This window comes from Phoca vitulina, unplaced genomic scaffold, assembly GCF_004348235.1.
Source record: "Phoca vitulina isolate PV1807 unplaced genomic scaffold, GSC_HSeal_1.0 scaffold8, whole genome shotgun sequence".
In the NCBI taxonomy this organism is placed as follows: domain Eukaryota; kingdom Metazoa; phylum Chordata; class Mammalia; order Carnivora; family Phocidae; genus Phoca; species Phoca vitulina.
The window spans coordinates 29,602,348-29,622,858 of record NW_022589711.1 but is presented as its reverse complement, the minus strand read 5'-3'; the positions used below and the strand labels follow the sequence as shown (position 1 = coordinate 29,622,858).

General features: G+C 36.5%; 1 protein-coding gene across 3 annotated transcripts in view; it reads right to left on the bottom strand.

Annotated features, from left to right (window-relative positions):
• ALCAM (activated leukocyte cell adhesion molecule) overlaps window positions 1–20,511 on the bottom strand; it is a 209,857-nt gene that overhangs the window by 18,923 nt on the left and 170,423 nt on the right. For 2 of the 3 annotated variants that reach the window (XM_032406458.1, XM_032406457.1), the window contains 8 exons: window positions 13,817–13,944; window positions 11,807–11,939; window positions 7,815–7,927; window positions 5,618–5,753; window positions 5,380–5,513; window positions 2,358–2,490; window positions 518–556; window positions 108–225 (listed from right to left, as the gene is read on the bottom strand). In XM_032406458.1, coding sequence (XP_032262349.1) covers window positions 108–225; window positions 518–556; window positions 2,358–2,490; window positions 5,380–5,513; window positions 5,618–5,753; window positions 7,815–7,927; window positions 11,807–11,939; window positions 13,817–13,944 — 934 coding nt within the window. The remainder of the gene's footprint in view (window positions 1–107; window positions 226–517; window positions 557–2,357; window positions 2,491–5,379; window positions 5,514–5,617; window positions 5,754–7,814; window positions 7,928–11,806; window positions 11,940–13,816; window positions 13,945–20,511) is intronic. The other variant, XM_032406459.1, reaches the window with a different exon arrangement.

The window sequence follows — 20,511 nt, the reverse complement described above, 5'->3', positions numbered from 1 at the left end:
GCTCTCTCTCTCGCTCTGTATCTCTGTCTCAAATGAATAAAAAATAATAATAATAATTCTCCCAGTGGAAGTCAGTGAGCAAGTAAGGTCTTCTTTCCATAACTTACTTTGATTTCTTCATGTACAGCCAGTAGACAACACCAGCGACCAGGGCAGCAAGGAGGAGACCAACAACGATTCCCACGATTAGTTTTGCCTGGTCATTCACCTTTTCTCTGTTTTCATCTACAACAGAGAAGAAAAGTCCATGCAGTTACAGACACCGCTAAGGATTTCTGAGAAGAAGTCAATCCGGTGATTATTTCTTATTAAAAATAATTAAGGCTTACTACTACTATGAGTAACATGCAAACTTGTGCTTTTAAAAGATAAAATTTTTAGCATTCTTACTATCTTGTCTCATTTGCTATTTTAATTCAAGTCAAAATTGTGGCAGCTAAGAAATTACTTATACAATGACACTTCATAAATCTTGAGCTGATAGTCAAGGAAGAAGAGTCGGCAGCGTAGTACCTACCACTTATCTCGTCTGCCTCATCGTGCTCTGGAATACTTACTGAAATGAAAAATGTTAATATGAAATTAAAAACAAAATTTGTTGATATATGAAAGTCACCTTTACCATTATAGTATGATGTAATAATACTCAAAGATAAAATATCTATTCTACAGCTAAGGGTAGAAAAAAATTTACATTTAATAGAGCGTGAACTTCCCTACAAAGAAATTAATCTTGTTTTAAGGAGAGTCGTTAAAACTGCAAAGGTATTAATCTACCATAGAAAATTTCACAACTGACAAACTTTAGTGTTAATCTGGAATCCGTATTAATTTCTCCACTATTTACCACCTTTTAATAGGACTTTTTTTCTTTAAGAGAAACAAGTTGCCGTATATCAAATCTACAATGCAGTGTTTCTCGACTTTTCCTGCCTCTGTGGTGAATTCATTTTTATTCTCTAGTATTCAGGGACTTGTCATTAGAGATGTTCTCACAGTCATGGGGGTGGAGGTTAAAACTGGGGATGTTTCAGAGGCAAAGAGGCATTATCTGTGATGTTCGTAGAAGCCCTCCAAATGACTTGGATAGCACCATGCTCCTGGCCCATTTTAAGTGCTGGACCATCATCTAATATTAAATTACATAAATATTCTTCTATGGACCTGCATCAGAACTTCCAACTACTTCTATTAAAATGCAGATTCCCAGACCCCTTCTCATACATAGTATATTGGAATTTCAGGAGGTGCTCACTAAATTTGAAAACAACTGTATTAAATGTTCATTAAGCCACTGCAAGGTCTAGAAGCCACTACTCAATGGGTTAGAATAAAAGAGAAACTTGTGTTCAGGAAGAAAGGATAAGTTCTCTTCCTAGGTAGGACAAATCAATACTCGCTAAATTCAATTTTGAGAAGTCAATGCACCTATTTTAGAGTTAAATTTGCTTGGTTCTTTTCTCCTATCACTCCATCAGGCTGTTATATTCTAGTCATATTCTGTTAAGGACCATTATCTTTACACAGTTATTTTTTCCTAGCTCCAGCTACTTCCTAGCCAGTATATATCCCTATCCTGTTAATGTCACATACAGGAATCCAACTGACTGAAAAGTAAAAGTTTAGAAGGTCAGTTAGCATCCTGTCCAGAACCAAGCCTCATTCCAGGGCCTGCCCTGATTTAAGGTTGACATAGCAATAGGAACAATGATAGAATTGAAGATGATGGATAACTTCAGATTAAATGACAATTGTTTTCAGAAAAAGCTGCTCAACGTGTCAGGTTTTTTTTCACTTTTTCTAGGATAATTTCAATATCTAATTTTTAGCTATGACTCAAATATGATATTCAAAAGCATCAGTTTTGAAACTAGATTTCATAAATTCTATTATCAGTTTCCCTACCAATTTGCTAAATGACTGTGCATGTGGCATTCCTATTCAAAATAAAGGTAGGATAAATGCCACAAAGAATTGGAATGCAAAATTTTACCAAAATTAAAACTGTAACAAAAATGCTTTAAGATAATCTTTGAGTTATCTCTATTCTGAACACAAAACATGGATTAGATAACAATAACTCAGTTCTTATCCTCTGTTGCTCTTGGGAAATATTCCTGGACCAGATAAGGTCTCTGACCCATAAAACATAAAATGATTCAACAGTCAAGACAAGATAATACAAGGATGGACACCAGGACAAAAAAAAAGAGCCTGTGATGATGATACCAGATGCAAAATAAATACATAAAACTTACCATAATGCAGTACAGGAAGATGGAATTGAAGATTTTAAACTAATGAAGAATAACTTCAAATTTTCTTACTTTTTTTAATGCCAGAAATGAAATACTCACTAGCAGAGACATTCAAGGAGTTTACTGTTCTCTCCAGCTGGTTTTCTGCTGTGCAAGTTAATGTAACATTCTCTTCAGGGGAAATGATAATTTTACTATAATACCTGCCATTGATATAAGGAGATTCCTCTGTCTGGAAAAGAAGAGGGAAGATGGGTTTCGAAAAAGAAGTGGATTAAAACCTTGGAAAAAAGTAATACTGAGTGAAACAGGGGAGGTGCTTCGTAGTGCTATCTGGTATTCAAGGGTATATGTAAGGTCATCGATAAAGACCAAATCAGGCTTCTATCTACAGCAGGGAGGAAGAAGATTAGTGAATCCATAACTGAGTTTCTGTTTATGCTCCTATTGTAAATTCTAATAATTAAATTAATTAAACTCTTCTCTTTTGATTCTCATGTTAGTTAATATTTTGGCACAATAGTATTTGTCTTAAAATAGTGATTGGTCACCAATTTTCTCTTAATAAACTTAAGAATTTAATTCTTATTTGTAAATTATGCCACTGTTTTTCACTTCAGGGGTTAATTCCGTTACCTTAAACCATTATATCTAAGTACTTATATATGTATGATTTGCTCATGGGAAAAATCAAACAACTTCTTGTTTCCTGAGCTAAATACAGAGAACGGGTTATTTTTCAGTTCATTTGGTTTTTGTGAGGTCTTAATGAGGACAATCACTGTATTTAATTCCTCCAAAAATAAGAGATATTCACTTTCTTTTCTTTTCCTTTCAAGTAATCTCTACACGCAACATGGGGCTTGAACTTAAGAACCCTGAGATCAGGAGTCACGTGCTCTACCAACTAAGCCAGTCAGTCACCCTGACACAACTCAGTTTAATCTCTTCCCCAGGACTTGACTCCTAAATCCAACTGCACTAAAGCAAATATGTACCTGAGCTATTTTCTGAGTTGTATTATGCACACCATGTCCTACCTTGCTCTTTATTTGCTTTCTCCTCAACTATACGATAAGGGCCTTCAGGACAAGAGATAGTCTCTTGCTTGGGGATATTGTCTAGTACCTGGGGCAGGAGTGCTTAGAGGCATCAGTAGTTATAAAACAATAGATTCACCATGTGATTGAGGAGGGAACAAATAAAGGATTATGGATGGATTAGCACAAACCTAGAACAAGAAAAATAACATATCACCTAGTGAGCCAGAATCAATCCTTCTCCTTGACAATGAAGAATGGCATTGTTATTTTTATCCTTAGAGTAAGTTCACATGCTATTTTTCCACTTCCCACTAGTATTTTTCACATGACTTTCTCACTGAGTCTTTGTTTTTATTTTATCTCTATAAAGTGTATTTGTTCATTCTAAGAGTGGCCTTTTAAATCTTTCTATCTGTTCATTCATCAAATATTGTGTGCTCGTTTTTCTATTTTCTATGCTTCTATTATCAGTACCCAAAGGTTTTTTTTTTTTTTGCTATAATTATTATTTAATTAAACTAGAGAGCAAAAAGGATAGAATAGAAAAGAAAAAAGTCATTTTTGAAGATTTATTTATTTTAGAGAGTGCATTCACACTCAGGAGTGGGGGCTGGGAGGGAGGCAGAGGGAGAGGGAGAGTCTTAAGCCGACTCCCTGCTGAGTGCAAAGCCTGACACCACACAGGGCTCAATCTCACGACCCTGAGATCATGACCTGAACAGAAACCGAGAGTCCGACGTGCAACTGACTGAGCCATGCAGGTGCCCCAGAAACAGTCATTTTTGACGCTAACCTCCCCCCCTTTTCTGTACACTGTCAGCAATTTAGGTGTTTCAGGTCTTTATTCTGAATCAAGAAAACTGCATTTCCTTAGAGTTCAGGTGCCCAGAGCCATTCTGCCTTCCTCATGCACGCTACCTTGTGTGTTACCATGACACTGAATAAAATCAGGAGTCATTTGCTTCAAGTGTGTCCACTCCTTTGGGGAGCTTTCATACTTGGAGTTATGCAAATATATATGCATCACCCACAGGTGAAAGAGCCAAACTTCACCTTGCTCTGCAAAACTATGTTGTATAAGCTGGACAAGCAGCTCAACTGCCCTGTGAGAGAAAGAAATTTTAAATTCAAACTGAATGCAACTCTGCTTTATGGATGCCTTCCTGGATTTCAATTGCGTCCAAAGCTGGGAAGAAGGCAGCACAGAAGATTCAGATAAGCAGATGGCACCTCTGGGTGTTCCTGAAGAGTCTTTAACTGGCTCCACTGAGAAGAGGGACATGAAGACTATTGTAGAGAAAATGGAATGTTAAATGGAAAGTATGTCAGCAACCTGAGCAAACTAGCAATTTAATGGGATGACAGTTCTGAACCCCTAGTGACAGGCCAGATTCTCTCTCTCTCTCTCTTCTTTTTCTTCTTCTTTTTTTTTTTTTTTGTTGTCAAAGAGAAAATTATTGGTAGTGTCCATAAGTTCTTAGCCCTTTACTCTCACTAAAATGTCCTGACAAAGTTACAAATATTAAAGTTTGGTTGATGTCCCCTTTTGTTTAGAAGGAAACATCCTAGACACTATATAATTAGCTAGCCTTATTCTGGCCCTAGGCCTGGCATACACAATTTAGACTATATGTTCACAGACAGTGACTGTGTTCCTCACCACCCTCCAGGGCCCAGTTTTAGAAAGAAATATCCCTTAACATGCATAAGTAAGCAAAGTAATGGAGGCCACTTATACTCAGATGTGTAAGTTTATGATGCAGAAAAGTGTATACCTTAATGTTTTAATCACCCAAGTTTCAGAAAGTAATGACCATGGAACAACACTCAATGTACATTCTTTTAAAAACAGATACTGACCACAACATAATGATTCTTCCATTCTCCATGGCCCTGGGATTTAAAATTTCTCTTTGAGCCATGTTCTTTCCTTTGGAAAAATTAAGAAGTTAGCAAAAGCTTCCTCTGAGAATAGATGCAAATTTCTTGTTGCTAACAAGCTGGCCTACAGCTTAGGCACTTCGTAAAAGCCCACATCGGGCCGAGCGCGGCACGTTAACAAGAGGACAAATACTTGCTTGGTTTATGACGCTTCCACTGCCAGTAATTGTCCACTGTATAGCTGGCTTCGGAAAACCTTCCACATGGCAGATAATTGTTTTAGACAGTCCACTGGGATCAGTTTTCTTTGTCATTTTGATTTGAGGTTTTCCTAAAATATCATTAGAATTAAAATAAGATGTTACCCTAAGATCATGAAAGAAACAGGATGTCAAATTCTCAGAGACATTGCATTGGTGCTCCAGTATTTATTACCTTCTACTATGAGTGTCAATGACTCTCTCTTCTTTAGGCCTTCAACCTCTTGCAGAGCAGTTTCACAAACATAGTTTCCAGCATCCTGATAATGGAGACTAGAAAATGATGGGCTGGATCGAAGCCTGATGTTGTCCTGATTAAACAAAAAGCTAATTACTTCATACGGCTCAAATACAACTCTCCATGTATTTATGAGATTGTCGTGGAGCCTAAAATTATTCTTCCAGATGTGAGGAAAATGCAAGTTCCTTTTTCTTAACTTGAGATGCTTTCAAAAATAGATTTCCTTTGTAGTTTTACACATTCAGAGTTTTATTTCAGACTCTTTCACTTACTGAATTTATAATTTGGGACAAATTCATAAATTTCTGAGACTCAGTTTCCTTATTTTTGCAATGGGATAATAATCTTACCATATTGAATTGTTTGAGGACTTAATTATATAAGTAATATAATGTGTTTACATTAAGAAAAGTTCTCAATTGAAAATAGCTACTCCTTGTTGCAAATGTAGATGAACTAGTATTGAAAGACAATGGAGACCTGTGCTACGTTATCAATGATAGGCATAAATGCCAGAAAGCCATTTGATAGGATGCATTTATCAAGACAGGGGATCCATTACAGAACCATGGTAATTATGACAAAATGTTTTTAAAGAAATCATTACTAACAGCTTCCTACCCTAATTTCTATGAACAAAGGAAATGCAGCATTTCATTTTTAAAAAAGCACTTGGTATACAGAAAATAATGCTATTTTACCAGTAATGGAAATTCTCCCAAGCAGACACCTAAACACAATCCTAACAACATGTGGTCTTGCCCCACTATGAATTTTTCTCCACTCGCCATCAACTAACCAGTGGCTAAGCCATCTTGATCAGCACTACTGACATTAGGCATTCAATTAACAACAGTGACTGCAGTTGATGTAGAAACTAGTTTAGCCAAGTAAACGTAGTCTCTCTAGTCCTGTAGTAAAACAACAAGTGCTTGTATGATTACTGACTAGTCTAGTTGCCTAGAACTTGTCCAACCCTTTTACCACGGACTACTACAAATATATTGTAGTGAATATGCAGTCTACAAAGTGACATTTTAATTATCTGAGTGAACAAGAAGGGTGATGAGGCTCCAGTTAAAAGAGAATAAAATAAGAAACTGCACTTTAAAAGAAAGAAAGCAAGTCAGAGAGGATCTAGTGTTAAAAGTGATCAAAAAGCAATACAAAATAATATATATTTTCAGCTAGAGGAAATTCTAACAATACATTTCTCCACAATTTTTTATAAAGATAATTCTTGTCAACTCCCCTGTGAAATGGTTTGTATGTGTTTCGTCAACACGTGCATTGGGTGTTTAGATATACTAGCTGAGGACTTGAGTAGTGGGATTACAGTTACAACCTTTCCCTTTGGTGATAACCTTGTCTCAAATCACCAAGTACAATCCTACTATCTCACTCTAAAAAGGCAACAATGACTGGGTTCCCAGTAATGGCTTACATTCCAGACAATTACAAGATTAGAGGCATTCACTCAGGAAATACTGACCAAGCTCCACTGTGTTCCAGGTGCTCCACTATGGCCCAGGGCTGAAAAGGTGCTACGAATTCAATGAACTCACATTCAGACACTTAAGGTCAGTTTCAGGCTGAAAGTTATCTAATCAGAGCACAGTGTTTATTAAACCCAATAAGACCTGAGTTTGAGTTGACTCTGCTACTTAAGAGCTTTCTGATTTCTCTCACCTCAACTTCTTTCTGAATAACATGGGGAAATAATAAATGTCCTGCATATTTCATAGGGTTCTTTTAAGTGTCATGTGAGAATGATGTGGGTTAAAACACACTGAAAATTGGTAAGCTCTACAGCATATAACCATAAACATGTGTGTGTCCGTGAGCATGTGTGTATGTGTAGAATTCCTTAGTAGATACAGATAAATCAATGTCCCAAAGTAAATTTCAGACAATCAATTATGGATGCCATACTGTTGTTGAGTACCTCTAAAATTTTATTGTGACATCATTTATATGATTATAATATAGAGAAAGAGAGCATGAGTGTGGGTATATAAACATATTACCCATGAGTATACATATTTAGATGTCATAGTAAATGCAAAAGAGCCAAAAAGGAGTCATTCCAAACAGTGTAAAATTGGTAATATTACCAAGAAATATGACTTACTTTCATCCATACCACGGTTGCATTCCTACTAGCAGATATTGTGCATGACACAGGCAAGGCATCGCCAATCTGCTTGGTCACTTCCCCACTTGGGTTTAAGGACAAATCCAAATCTGTGAAGCACAAAATCTACTTGAAATGCAAACTCCAGGAAAGGAAGACAGTCAAAATATTTTGGAGAAGAAAAGATGAAAGACCAAAAAAAAAAAAAAAAATCCTTCTAACTGTATTCAAAATTCAGAACTGATTTATGTGACCAAAATAACTGAACTGTAGTGTAATCAGTCCACTTTTTCAAGCCAGGTTTGAGACCAGTTTGGACAAGGAAATGGTCAATCTAACTGATTATGCATTTATTTGCAGTTAACATGACTGATGTTTTGACTGCATAGAAGTATTCCCCTGGGGTCTATTACCTTAAGAAAAACAATTCTTAAATCACTTCTGGAAGAAAAGAAAGATCATGATTAAGTAAATATTATAAAAAGAGTTGGTAAGGCATGCCAGGAGAAAATTAAGTATATTTAGACAGCAGGTGATAATCTGAAGAACCATTAGGTAGTCTGTTTCTTCAGAGAGAACTGACTATAGTAGTAAGATTTTTTTTTTTTTAAATGCAATTCCATGTCTTATGCAGCTGAAATTTTAAATAAGATCTATTGTTACGCACACTGTGGGCAGGCATCATTTTTTAAAAACAGGATAAACACATCTAAGGAGGTATAATCTTTCAGACGGAAAGTAATTTCTATAAAAATCTTACTATCACAGTTTGATCTGTATGAGGAAAATCTGATTTAATAGAACAAACATTTATTGTGCAGCTACTAATTTGCAAGCACTGACAGAGGGAGATACAGAGATGAGTATATAAGCTTACAATTTACAACTTTTGAGGTAGAGGTAATATGCCGTCAGCTACGTGACTGATACACAGCAGCATGAGATCGGCACCTACTAGCATACATGCTACGGATTAGAAGTTCAATTAGTATTTGTTGAAAAACTAAAGGGCTACAAACAAAGGTAGAAGCAAAGACTTATGGGAGTGTAGAGAACAGAGCCAAAATGGGTTGCAAAGCAGGAATAAAGGCTTTGTATATGAGGCAGTATCTGCTTGTGGTCCCTGACAGTTGAGAAGGGCTTTGATAAATGGAGATACAGGGAAAACGTCTGCCACATAAACAAAGGCAGACTGCCGACAGAGTGTGGCAGATTTCACCGTAGTGAGTAATCTGGTAGGAATGATAAACCTATATAATTAGTGGAGGCCAGACTATAAAGGACTATGCCTGCCACGCTAAGAGTTGAGACTCTTTTCCATGGCAGTGGGGATCTCCTATTGCACCCCGCGCTTCTCCTTGGCTTTACATATTGTAGCTGCAGTGGGCTGATAGCCGGCCAACATCACTTTTAATACCTGTTTTTGCTGTCAGACTGTAAGAACCATGAAGGTAGGACCCGTGCCTTTTGTTGTCACTGTGCATTCACAGTGTCTGCCACATGGTAGGCTCTAGAAAACAATTACTGAGTGAAGGAAAGAAGCATGTTTTCACAGTTTCTCATTAATATTAAAATATGCATTATCACATAGAAAAGTGGAGTTTCCTCAGAAAATCTGGATTGATTACATTTAGATGAAAACCCTATTCAGCGAGAGTGAGAAGCTTTTGTTAGTTGGACAGTTAATTTGCCAGTGAGAAGATAAAAGAAGTGATTTTAAAGGCTGATGATGGACTTTGGAAGTTCTGATGAAGAGTCTATCTGTGCACGAATTGGCAGAGGAATAGGAGACGCTTCATCAGCAGCTATGGATCTGTGGGCGGGCAGCCCTGATGAGGGGTCTGTTCTGCAAACATGTGCGAGCGTGGCTTGGTGCTTCTCTATCCACACTCCCTTTAGTCAGCTATGGAAAGGAGACAAATCTTGTTTTCAGACAACAAACAAGCAATCAAGGATAAATGGGCAAAAAACAGGATTTTTATGTTTTCGTTTCATGTAATTCAGAGTAAAATCTTCATTTATTTGTAATCCTTATTTCAGCTTTTAAAGAGAAATATAGGCCTTAAAGCCCAATGTTATAGTCTACCTTTCAAAACCAAAAAGCATTTAAATCCAATTAAGTGCACTGAAATCCAATTAAACTGTTACATACTTTTGTTTAATTTTGTTTTTCTTTATCACAGCTGATCACTGAGGTACAATGCGGCTGCACCACATTTGCCTTATTACTCTGCCAACTATCCCTCCCTGACTGATCTACAAGTGATACAAATAAGGGCACTTTCCTTTTAGGGTCCTGAGTAGCTGCATCTCTTAAACCTAAGCTTACTATACTATCTCTAAGCACTGGATTATTGGTTACTGGCCCACAGATCTCATGGACAATGATATCAGAGAGTTGTTTCACAGGAAATTCTATCTGCTGGTTATATTCTCTCACTTCCTTTTTTTTTTTTTTTTTTTTTGGTCATGGAACAGGCTGGATAAATGGTGCCAGGACTGACTGGTCCTCAGAGAAAAAGTAGCATTGTTTTTATCCTGAGAGATCACTGCTTTCTCTCTAACCAGTTTCTGATGGCAGACACACTCAGATCTATACAACATGAATATGGTGCAAATAGAGAAATGGCCTGGCTGTGAACATTTCTTAACAGTCTTCTATTTTTATAGGGCTCCCCAGGGTGTGCTCCCAACATCAGACACTCAAAAGCAACCATCTGCTTACTCTATTCCCCAATGTATCTCCTTGTATCTCCCTCAAAGTTTTAGCTCCTATCCTATGTGTTTTCCAAGCATTATAGGTAGAATGAGAGATTTAGAACCATTTCCTCAGAACAATTTCTAGTCTCTTTCAATTTTGAAACAAAGAAACCCCTCATACTTAATGGGATTAGAGCACATCATGTCTAGAGAAACTTTATTGCAATGGAGGATGTCAGGAGGTGCTACTGGGTACAAAGGACTTACTAGCAAGTTTGGCCTACACCTCCAAGCAACACTGACATTTGCCTAAAGCACTCTGTAAATTCTAGTGTCGCCGGGGAGCAGTTCAAATTAGTTCCCCCTTTCCATAATGCATCAGGTATATCAAGAATATAGACTGTCAGAAATTACAAAACAAAGGACTTAAAGTGCTCTTTTTTATGTATCTCTTTTCCTATCACACTAAAGTATAACTTCAGGAGTATCTGGAGGTCAAAAGCAGGATAAAAGTTAATAAATACGTTTAGGGTAATTTTGAAGAGTTTCTGTTTCCAGAAATTTTCTATTCTTTTTTTTTTAAAGTTTTATTTATTTATTCATGAGAGTCAGAGAGAGAGGCAGAGGCAGAGGGAGAAGCAGGCTCCCCGCCTAGCAGGGAGCCCGATGCAGGACTCGATCCCAGGACCCTGGGATCATGACCTGAGCTGAAGACAGACGCTTAACCATCTGAGCCACCCAGGTGCCCCCAGAAATTTTCTATTCTTCTATACAGAGCCCAATAAATGGCTTTTAGTGGTCTCTACCTCTGCTGCTTCCAAAAGTTGAGTCTATAGTAACTATAGGTTTTGGTGCTAATGTTATTCTGTAATAATAATAATAATAATAATAATAATAATAATAATAAAGATACTTAATCTACACTTTTTTCTGGGCCAAGTGCAAACCTTGTGAACTTTGAGAATATCTAAATATTTTCTTAAAATATAAAATGAGTAATTTCTTTAAGATCCACATGAATATTTTGTTGATACCACAAACTGAAGACATTTAGAAAGAAGATTGAAGTTTACCACTGCCAAAACTTGCGCTTATTAGATCCACTTAAGATTTCAATATTGCAGTGCAAATCTGGACCAAAGCTGAGTTTGCTTTGATGCACTTCAGTAAGTCTATTGAAACCACGCTATTTAAGGAAAATATAGTTGCAATTTATTTGAAAATACAGCCAAGTTAGACTATTAGAGGCCTTTCAAGTGAAGTTGATAATGAAGAATAAGGTGACTTACAGTGAACTGTGATGGTTGTTGAAGCAATCATGCTTTTTTTGTCTATCAGGGAGCATTTGTAGTCTCCTGTTGCATTGCGCCTTACATCTGTCAACGTGTAAGTATTTGAGCTTCTTATTCCTTCAGGCTGTCCCTTTTGATAGAGGTAAAATGTCAGATGATTACACCTGGTAGCTACAATGAGATGAGTTGTATTTCTTGATGAAAATAGCATTTTCTTTTGTAAGAAAAAAAGGGAATGTGTTTCTATGATTGGACAAATGGGAGTAGAATTTGTGTTGTCTGATTTCTGGAAAAATGTTGCTATTTTGATTCTAAGGAAATTGAGGAGCTAATAAACATGATATTGATGACATCTTTTCTATTGACAGCAAGGCTTGAATTTGAGAGTTAAAGCAGATTTTTTAAAAAAAATCTAATATTTCATTTTATATTTATGTCTTCTATTCATCAAAAAGATTTGAGGCAGCTTAAAAGAAAACATGCTACATATCCAAATAAAAAGGAGAGGAAAAAAAGAAAGGAGGGAAGCGAGGGAGGGAAGGGGGAAGGGAAGGGAAGGAAGTGAGAAAGAAATGGGGCAAGGAGAATTTTTTTTTTTTAAAGAGTGAAGAAAAAGAAAAGAAAAGAATTAATAAACTAAGAATAGAAAGAATATAGATGAACTATATAGTAACAAAAAACCATAATCATCAGATATTGTTGTAAAGCTAAGACACAAATTTGGCTGTCATCCCTGATAGCCAAGGTAGAAAGATAATTAGTTTCAGAAGTTCATTTGCATATAAGACAAAAACAGTATGTTTTTGAACATACTGTTCAAAGAACATATTATTATTTATTGGGAGAAACAAAGTTTTCTATCAACATTTAAGTCTAAAAGAAATCACCTATATTAGTCTTCTGAGTAATATTTCTGAGTATTAGTCTTCTGAGTAATTAGTCTTCTGACTAATTAGTCTTCTGAGTTCTGAGTAATGAGCCTTCTAAGTAGATGATATTCTTAAATGCTGCTGAGAAAGGTAGTGGGTGACATTTGTAAAGATAGCCCTTAAGTAAATGCAATATAAGGTTGTATGTGGCTTCTCTCAGTGGAAGGTTATGTCATACACAAACCTAGGAAGAGCTCTGGGAGAGCAAACAAGTGTCCTCAACAGCTCTCTCCTAGTCTGACTCCATACTACCATGATATCTAGAACACATCCTAGAGGAATGTTCCAAATTATCTTCTCTATATATCATTCCTTTCAGCTATCATATTGATAAAAGTTGAGGAGCTGGCCCTTCAAGACCATATGCCATGGCAAGATATAGCCCCTAGCTTTATTCTCTCAAGCTAAATATAATGTGCAACAGAACGATCCTACTTCAGAGGGTCAGAGATGTATTCAGGAAGGCACTGTGGGTAGATTTAGAATCTACATCATTGCTGTCATCATTCTTCAGTTTAGCGTTATCTGTTTTTGAAGAACAGATTCTTATAGCTTATCTAGATAATGAAAACTAGAGTTTTTGTAATTATGGTTTCCTATGATCAGCTTGTTTTTTTATTATGTTATGTTAATCACCATACATTACATCATTAGTTTTTGATGTAGTGTTCCATGATTCATTGTTGGCGTATAACACCCAGTGCTCCATTCAGTACGTGCCCTCTTTAATACCCATCACCAGGCTAACCCATCCCCCCACGCCCCTCCCCTCTAGAACCCTCAGTTTATTTCTCAGAGTCCATAGTCTCTCATGGTTATGATCAGCTTTTTATCTCTTTTTCCCTGAAATCTCTTAACACTGAGGAAAAAAAGGCAAGATCACTGGTAGATGCAAAAAAAAAAAAAAACCAGACCAAAACAAAGAAAAAAAACAACGTTTCAAAGGACATTTTACAGGTGTCCCTTGTCCCCAAGAATAAGCTGCACAACTACACATAATTCTTAATGTCAGCCAGCTGCCACACAGTAGGACAAAATGATAGTAGTCTAGCTCAAGTAATAATCCTTAAGCACTTACTGGTAAGTAAAACAAAAACTCCTCAGGAGGAGGGTTACCATTTCCCAAGCACGTAAGAGTGATGTTATCCCCTTCTTTGATGGCATTTTTTGATGGCAGCACTTGTATTGTCACTTGCTCAGTAGGATCTGCAAGAGCCACAGACACAAGTTAACCATTTTCATCAAGTACCAAATTACTCTGTACATACAATATAAATGACTAAATTATACACAATTTTCTCAAGAAGCTAGTAATGGTAATTACTTAAATGTATCCTTTTATAGAGGGATTGAAGTTAATAGCTACTTGCTATACCAAGTACTAATCTTGGTTAGAGAAAACTACAAAGAAATCCTGTTACATTAAAAACCAATTTCTTCTTAGCAAAATGTCTTTAACTGAGGTAGGAATGACCATAATTATTTTATGTGTAAAAGACCAGTAGGAACAATCTCACTGCATGATTTCATTATAAGGACATTTAACTATATTATATGAACCCCACGGTTTGGAAAGACTGGATCAGCTAGCATAGTAGCTAAAACTATTAGGCACCCCTACACTCATCTTACATAATAATACCTTATATTAAATAAAAAGAGACATGAGCTAAGCAATGCCAGCAAGGTTTTTGGCATGCAGGAGAGTAGATCAGTTTTCAAAAAGATGAATCTTTTTCGTGAACTGAAGGAGACCCTTAAAACAATCAACAGGACTGTAAATATATTGTAATTCTGTTCTGTCCATTGGAGCAAACTTTCATTCCATTTTGGTCACTTTTATGGAGAAAATAGGGCTAAAGGGTATTCTTTAGTAGAGGCTACTACTAACAGTAGAACACTAAAGAAATTGAAGGCTAGATACAAAGGACAATATCTAGCAAACAGAAAATAAGAAGAAGGGGTGTTGGCAGTTATAAATAACCCACTTTCTAATATAGCTTGTTATATAGCTGGATAATAAGAATAATAGAATAAGAGTAGAAAAATAATCTATGAAGACTTATTTTGTTATTAGCTAATAAATAAGTGGTAGATTCAGAGGTTTTTTTCCTATCTCTTGCTATCATTTATGTATCTTTTTAATACTCAAATGCAGAAAAAACATAGATTGCTTTGTTGCCTTTTCTTCGTGCTTGGGCCTCTCTATTTGCCCAGAATGTTCTGAAGCTAAACAGTGACTGGTTTAATATACTTCTTGTTAGTTTTTCTGAATTTCCCTGAGGTAGTTCCCTCACTAGCAGTTCCCAGTAAAGCTGGAGATAAATAAAGTCTGTTTTTCATCCTCCACTGGCCTTCCATTTCTATGCCTTCTTCTCTCTTTTATGTGGCCCTTCGCTGACTGTTTTGGCCTGTTGCATGTCACTGCGAGACTACTCAATCAAAGCTGACACCAGAACAGCTAGGGATCACAATCTGTCTGACTTCCTGCTTTATTTCAAAACTTCCCTTCTCTGTGTCCCCTTTCAATAGGCTCTGTTCTGTAATAGAGAACTGAAGAACTACACTGAGATCAGAGAGATTTGAGTTTTAACAGTAACTTTCTGGATGTCCAGCTAACATGCCTCAAACAAAATTAACCATCTCTTGCTCTCCTGTTATCCTTGACTTTTTCTCTGAATTTTACTCTGTCCATTAGTAAATCATTCTGCCAGGTATTCTGGCTTTCTCTTATCCACTCTGTCACCATGTCTTAATGATTAATACTGTGTTTTGCATCTGATTCTCCCCTTTTATTCCTACTAACACTTCCATAGTCCAGGCTCTAACCTATACCTGAAACACTAACATCAAACTTTTAGACAGTGCCCTCATTCCACTTCTTCAAATATATAAATATTTATACATATGTATATATAAATTTATAAATATATAAATATTATGCATATATATATATATATTTCCTCTAAATCAGTTTTCTGAAGTAATGTTTTGAAGATTACAATGATATGTGAAGACTGAAATAAAAATTTCTTAACCTGGTACCCATGATTGCCTTGAACTATTCAGGTAAGAATTATATCTCACTATTCTATATATACCACTATATAATTACCAAGAGTCTATTCAAATTTTCTTTGTCCCATCTCCATTTATCCTCTGTCCACTCATGTATTCATTTGTTTAGTTAATATTTATTTTGTGCTGGTACTAAGTGCTAAAGTTATAAAGTTGAAAACAGCATGGCTTTTGATCTATTTATAATGACATCAAACAATTAAGACTATAAAAACATAAAAATTACATATGATGTGATCACTGGTAGCTTACAGATGCATGAGACTGGGAAGTGTCTGGTAGGAATTGATGCTACTGCTGGGATTTAAAGAATGAATAGGTGTTTGCTAGAAAACAAAAGTAAGGTAGTGACCGTAAATGAATAGGCATGTAAGTAGTAGTCTAAAGGAGGAATCTGGAAAACAGAACAGGACTGTAGAAGATACAGTGAAGTGATGAAGATTGAGATATAGTGCAGGACCATGGCTACAAAGGATTTGAGGCATATCAAAATTGGGAGTGTAAAGACAAAAGAGGGAAAGAAAAATCTTGGATCATGAAAGTAGACTCAGGGAACTCAGTGACTCCATCAACTATAATAACATTTGTATCATAGGGGTCCCAGAAGAAGAGGTTGAAAAGGGGGCAGAAGGTTTATTTGAGGTAGTTGTAGCCGAAAACTTCCCTAATCTGGGGAAGAAAACAGACATCCAAATCCAGGAGGCGCAGAGAACTCCCATCAAAATTAGCATATGCAGGTCAACATGGAGACATAGTGTAGTTAAATTTGCAAAATATAGAGATAAAGAAAAATCCTAAAAGCAACAAGATAAAAGAAGTCCCTAACTTACAGGGGAAGACCAATAAGGTTAGCAGCAGATCTCTCCACAGAAACTTAGCAGCCAGAAGAGAGTGGCATGATGTATTCAATGCACTAAATGGAAAAAATCTGCAGCCAAGAATACTCTATCCAGCAAGGCTATCATTCAGAATAGAAGGAGAGATAAAGAGTTTCCCAGACAAACAAAAACTAAAGGAGTTCGAGACCACTGAACCAGCCCTGCAAGAAATATTAAAGGGGACTCTTTGAGTGGGAAAGAAAGACCAAAAGTGATAAAGACTAGAAAGGAACAGAGAAAATCTCCAGAAACAACCACAAAATAAGTAATGAAATGGCACTAAATTAATATCTGTCAATCATTATTCTGATTGTAGATGGACTAAATTGCTCCAATCAAAAGACACAGAGTGTCAGATTGGATAAAAAAAACAAGACCCATCTATATGCTGTCTACAAGAGACTCATTTTAGGCCTAAAGACACCTGCAGATGAAAGTGAGGGGATAGAGAAATATCTCCCATGCAAAAGGATGTCAAAAGAAAGCTGGAACAGCAATTCTTATATCAAACAAACTAGATTTTAAACCAAGGTCTATAACAAGAGATGAAGAAGGGTACTATATCATAATAAAGGGGTCTATCTAACAAGAAGATCTAACAATTATAAATAGTTATGCCCCCAACGTGGGAGCACCCAAATATATTAAACAATTAATAACAAACATAAAGGAACTTATTGATAATAATGCATTAATAGTAGGGGACTTTAAAACTCCACTTATACCAATGGACAGATCATCTAAGCACAATGGACAGATCATCTAAGCAGAAAATCAACAAGGAAACAAGGCTGTGAATGACACACTGGACCAGACAGGCTTAACAAATATATTCAGAACATTTCATCTTAAAGCAGCAGAAAATACATTCTTTTCAAGTGCACATGGGACAGAGATCACATACTAGGTCCAGAATAGACCACATACTATGTCACAAATCAAGCCTCAACAGGTACAAAAAGATTAAGATAATACCATGCATATTTTCTGACCATCAGGATATGAAAGTTGAAGTCAACCACAAGAAAAAATTTGGAAAGAACACAAATACATGGAGGTTAAAGAACATCCTACTAAAGACTGAATGGGTCAACCAGACATTAAAGGACAAATAAAGAAATACATGGAAACAAATGAAAACATAATGATCTGAAACCTTTGGGGTGCAGCAAAATGTTCATAAGAAGGAAGTACATAGCAATATAGGCCTACTTCAAAGCAAGAAAAATCTCAAATATGCATAACCTTACACCTAAAGGAACTAGAAAAAGAACAACAAATGAAGCCTAAAGCCAGGAGAAGAAGGGAAATAATAAAGATTAGAACAGAAATAAGTGATATAAAAACAAGCAAACAAAAAACATAGTAGAACAGATAAATGAAACCAGGAGCTGGTTCTTTGAAAAAATTAATAAAATTGATAAACCCCTAGTCAGACTTCTCAAAAAGAAAAGAGAAAGGACTCAAGTAAATAAAATTACAAATGAAAGAGGAGAGATCACAACCAACACCACAGAAATGCAAACAATCATAAGAGAATATTATGAAGAATACATGCCACCAAATTGGACAATCTGGAAGAAATGGATAAATTCCTAGAAACATATATAACCTACCTAAACAGAAACAGGAAGAAATAGAAAGTTTGAACAGACCAAAACCAGCAAAGAAATTGAATCAGTCACCAAAGTCTCCCAACAAACAAAAGTCTAGGGTCAGATGGCTTCCCAGGGGAATTCTACCAAACATTTAAAGAGGAGTTAATACCTATTCTTCACAAACTATTCCAAAAAAATAGAAAAGGAAGGAGAACTTCCAAACTCATTCTATGAGGCCAGCATACCCTAATTCCAAAACCAAACAAAGACTCCACTAAAAAAGAGAACTACAGGCCAATAACTCTGATGAACACAGACACAAAAATTCTCAACAGTTCTGCCCTCGTGATCCAGTAGTTGTTTCTCTCTCTTTTTCTCAGCTTGAATATTATGCAGCCATCAAAAGGAATGAGATCTTGCCATTTGCAACGACGTGGATAGAACTGGAGGGTGTTATGCTGAGCTAAATAAGTCAATCAGAGAAAGACATGTATCATATGACCTCACTGATATGAGGAATTCTTAATCTCAGGAAACAAACTGAGGGTTGCTGGAGTGGGGGTTGGGGTGGGAGGGATGGGATGGCTGGGTGATAGACACTGGGGAGGGTATGTGCTATGGTGAGCGCTATGAATTGTGCAAGACTGTTGAATCACAGATCTGTACCTCTGAAACAAATAATACATTATATGTTAAGAAAAAAAAAAGAAGAAGATAGCAGGAGGGGAAGAATGAAGGGGGGGAAATCGGAGGGGGAGACGAACCATGAGAGACAATGGACTCTGAAGAACAAACTGAGGGTTCTAGAGGGGAGGGGGGTGGGAGAATGGGTTAGCCTGGTGATGGGTATTAAAGAGGGCACATTCTGCATGGAGCACTGGGTGTTATGCACAAACAATGAATGATGGAACACTACATCAAAAACTAATGATGTAATGTATGGTGATTAACATAACAATAAAAAAATTAAAAAAAAATTCTCAACAAAATACTAGCAAGTCAAATCCAACCGTACATTAAAACAATCATTCACCACGATCAAGTGGGATTTATTCCTGGGTTGCCAGGGTGGTTCAATATTTGCAAATCAATCAATGTGATATACCACATTAATAAAAATAAAAGAAAGGATAAGAACCATATGATCCTCTCAATAGATGCAGACAAAGCTTTTGACAAAGTACAACAACGATTCTTCATAAAAACCCTCAACAAACTAGGGATAGAGGGAACATACATCAATGTAATAAAGGACATATATGAAAAACCCACAGGTAATACCATCCTTAATGGGGAAAAACTGAGAACTTTTCCTCTACGATCAGGAACAACAGAGATGTCCACTCTCACCACTGTTATTTAACATAGTACTGGACGTCCTAGCCTCAGCAATCAGACAAAAACAGAAAAAAAAGAACAAAAAAAAAGGCATCCAAATTGGCAAGGAAGAAGTCAAATTTTCACTATTTCCAGATGACGTGGTAGTTTATGTAGAAAACCTGAAAGACTCCACCAAAAAATTGCTAGAATTCAGCAAAATTGCAGGAAACAAAATCAACATGCAGAAATATGTTGCATTTTGACACACCAATAATGAAGCAACAGAAAGAGAAATCAAGAAATCGATCCTATTTACAAATATACCAAAATCCAGGAGACCTAACCAAAGAGGTAAGAGATCTGTACTCTAAAAACTATAGAACATTTACAAAAGAAATTGAAGATGATACAAAGAAATGGAAAAACATTCCATGCTCACAGATGGAAAGAACAAATGTTGTTAAAAAGCCTGTACTACCCAAAGCCATATACACATTTAATGCAATCCCTATCAAAATACCACCAGCAATTTTCACAGAGCTAGAACAAACAATCCTAAAATTTGTATGGAACCACAGGAGACCCAAATAGCCAAAGCAATCTTGAAAAAGAAAAGCAAAGTTGGAGGCATCAGAATTCTGGACTTCAAGCTATATTACAATGCGGTAGTGATCAAGAGAGTATGGTACTGGGGCGCCTGGGTGGCTCAGTCGTTAAGCGTCTGCCTTCGGCTCGGGTCATGATCCCAGGGTCCTGGGATCGAGTCCCATATCGGGCTCCCTGCTACGCGGGAAGCCTGCTTCTCCCTCTCCTACTCCGCCTGCTTGTGTTCCTGCTCTCACTATGTCTCTCTCTGTCAAATAAATAAATAAAATTAAAAAAAAAAAAAAAAAAAAAGA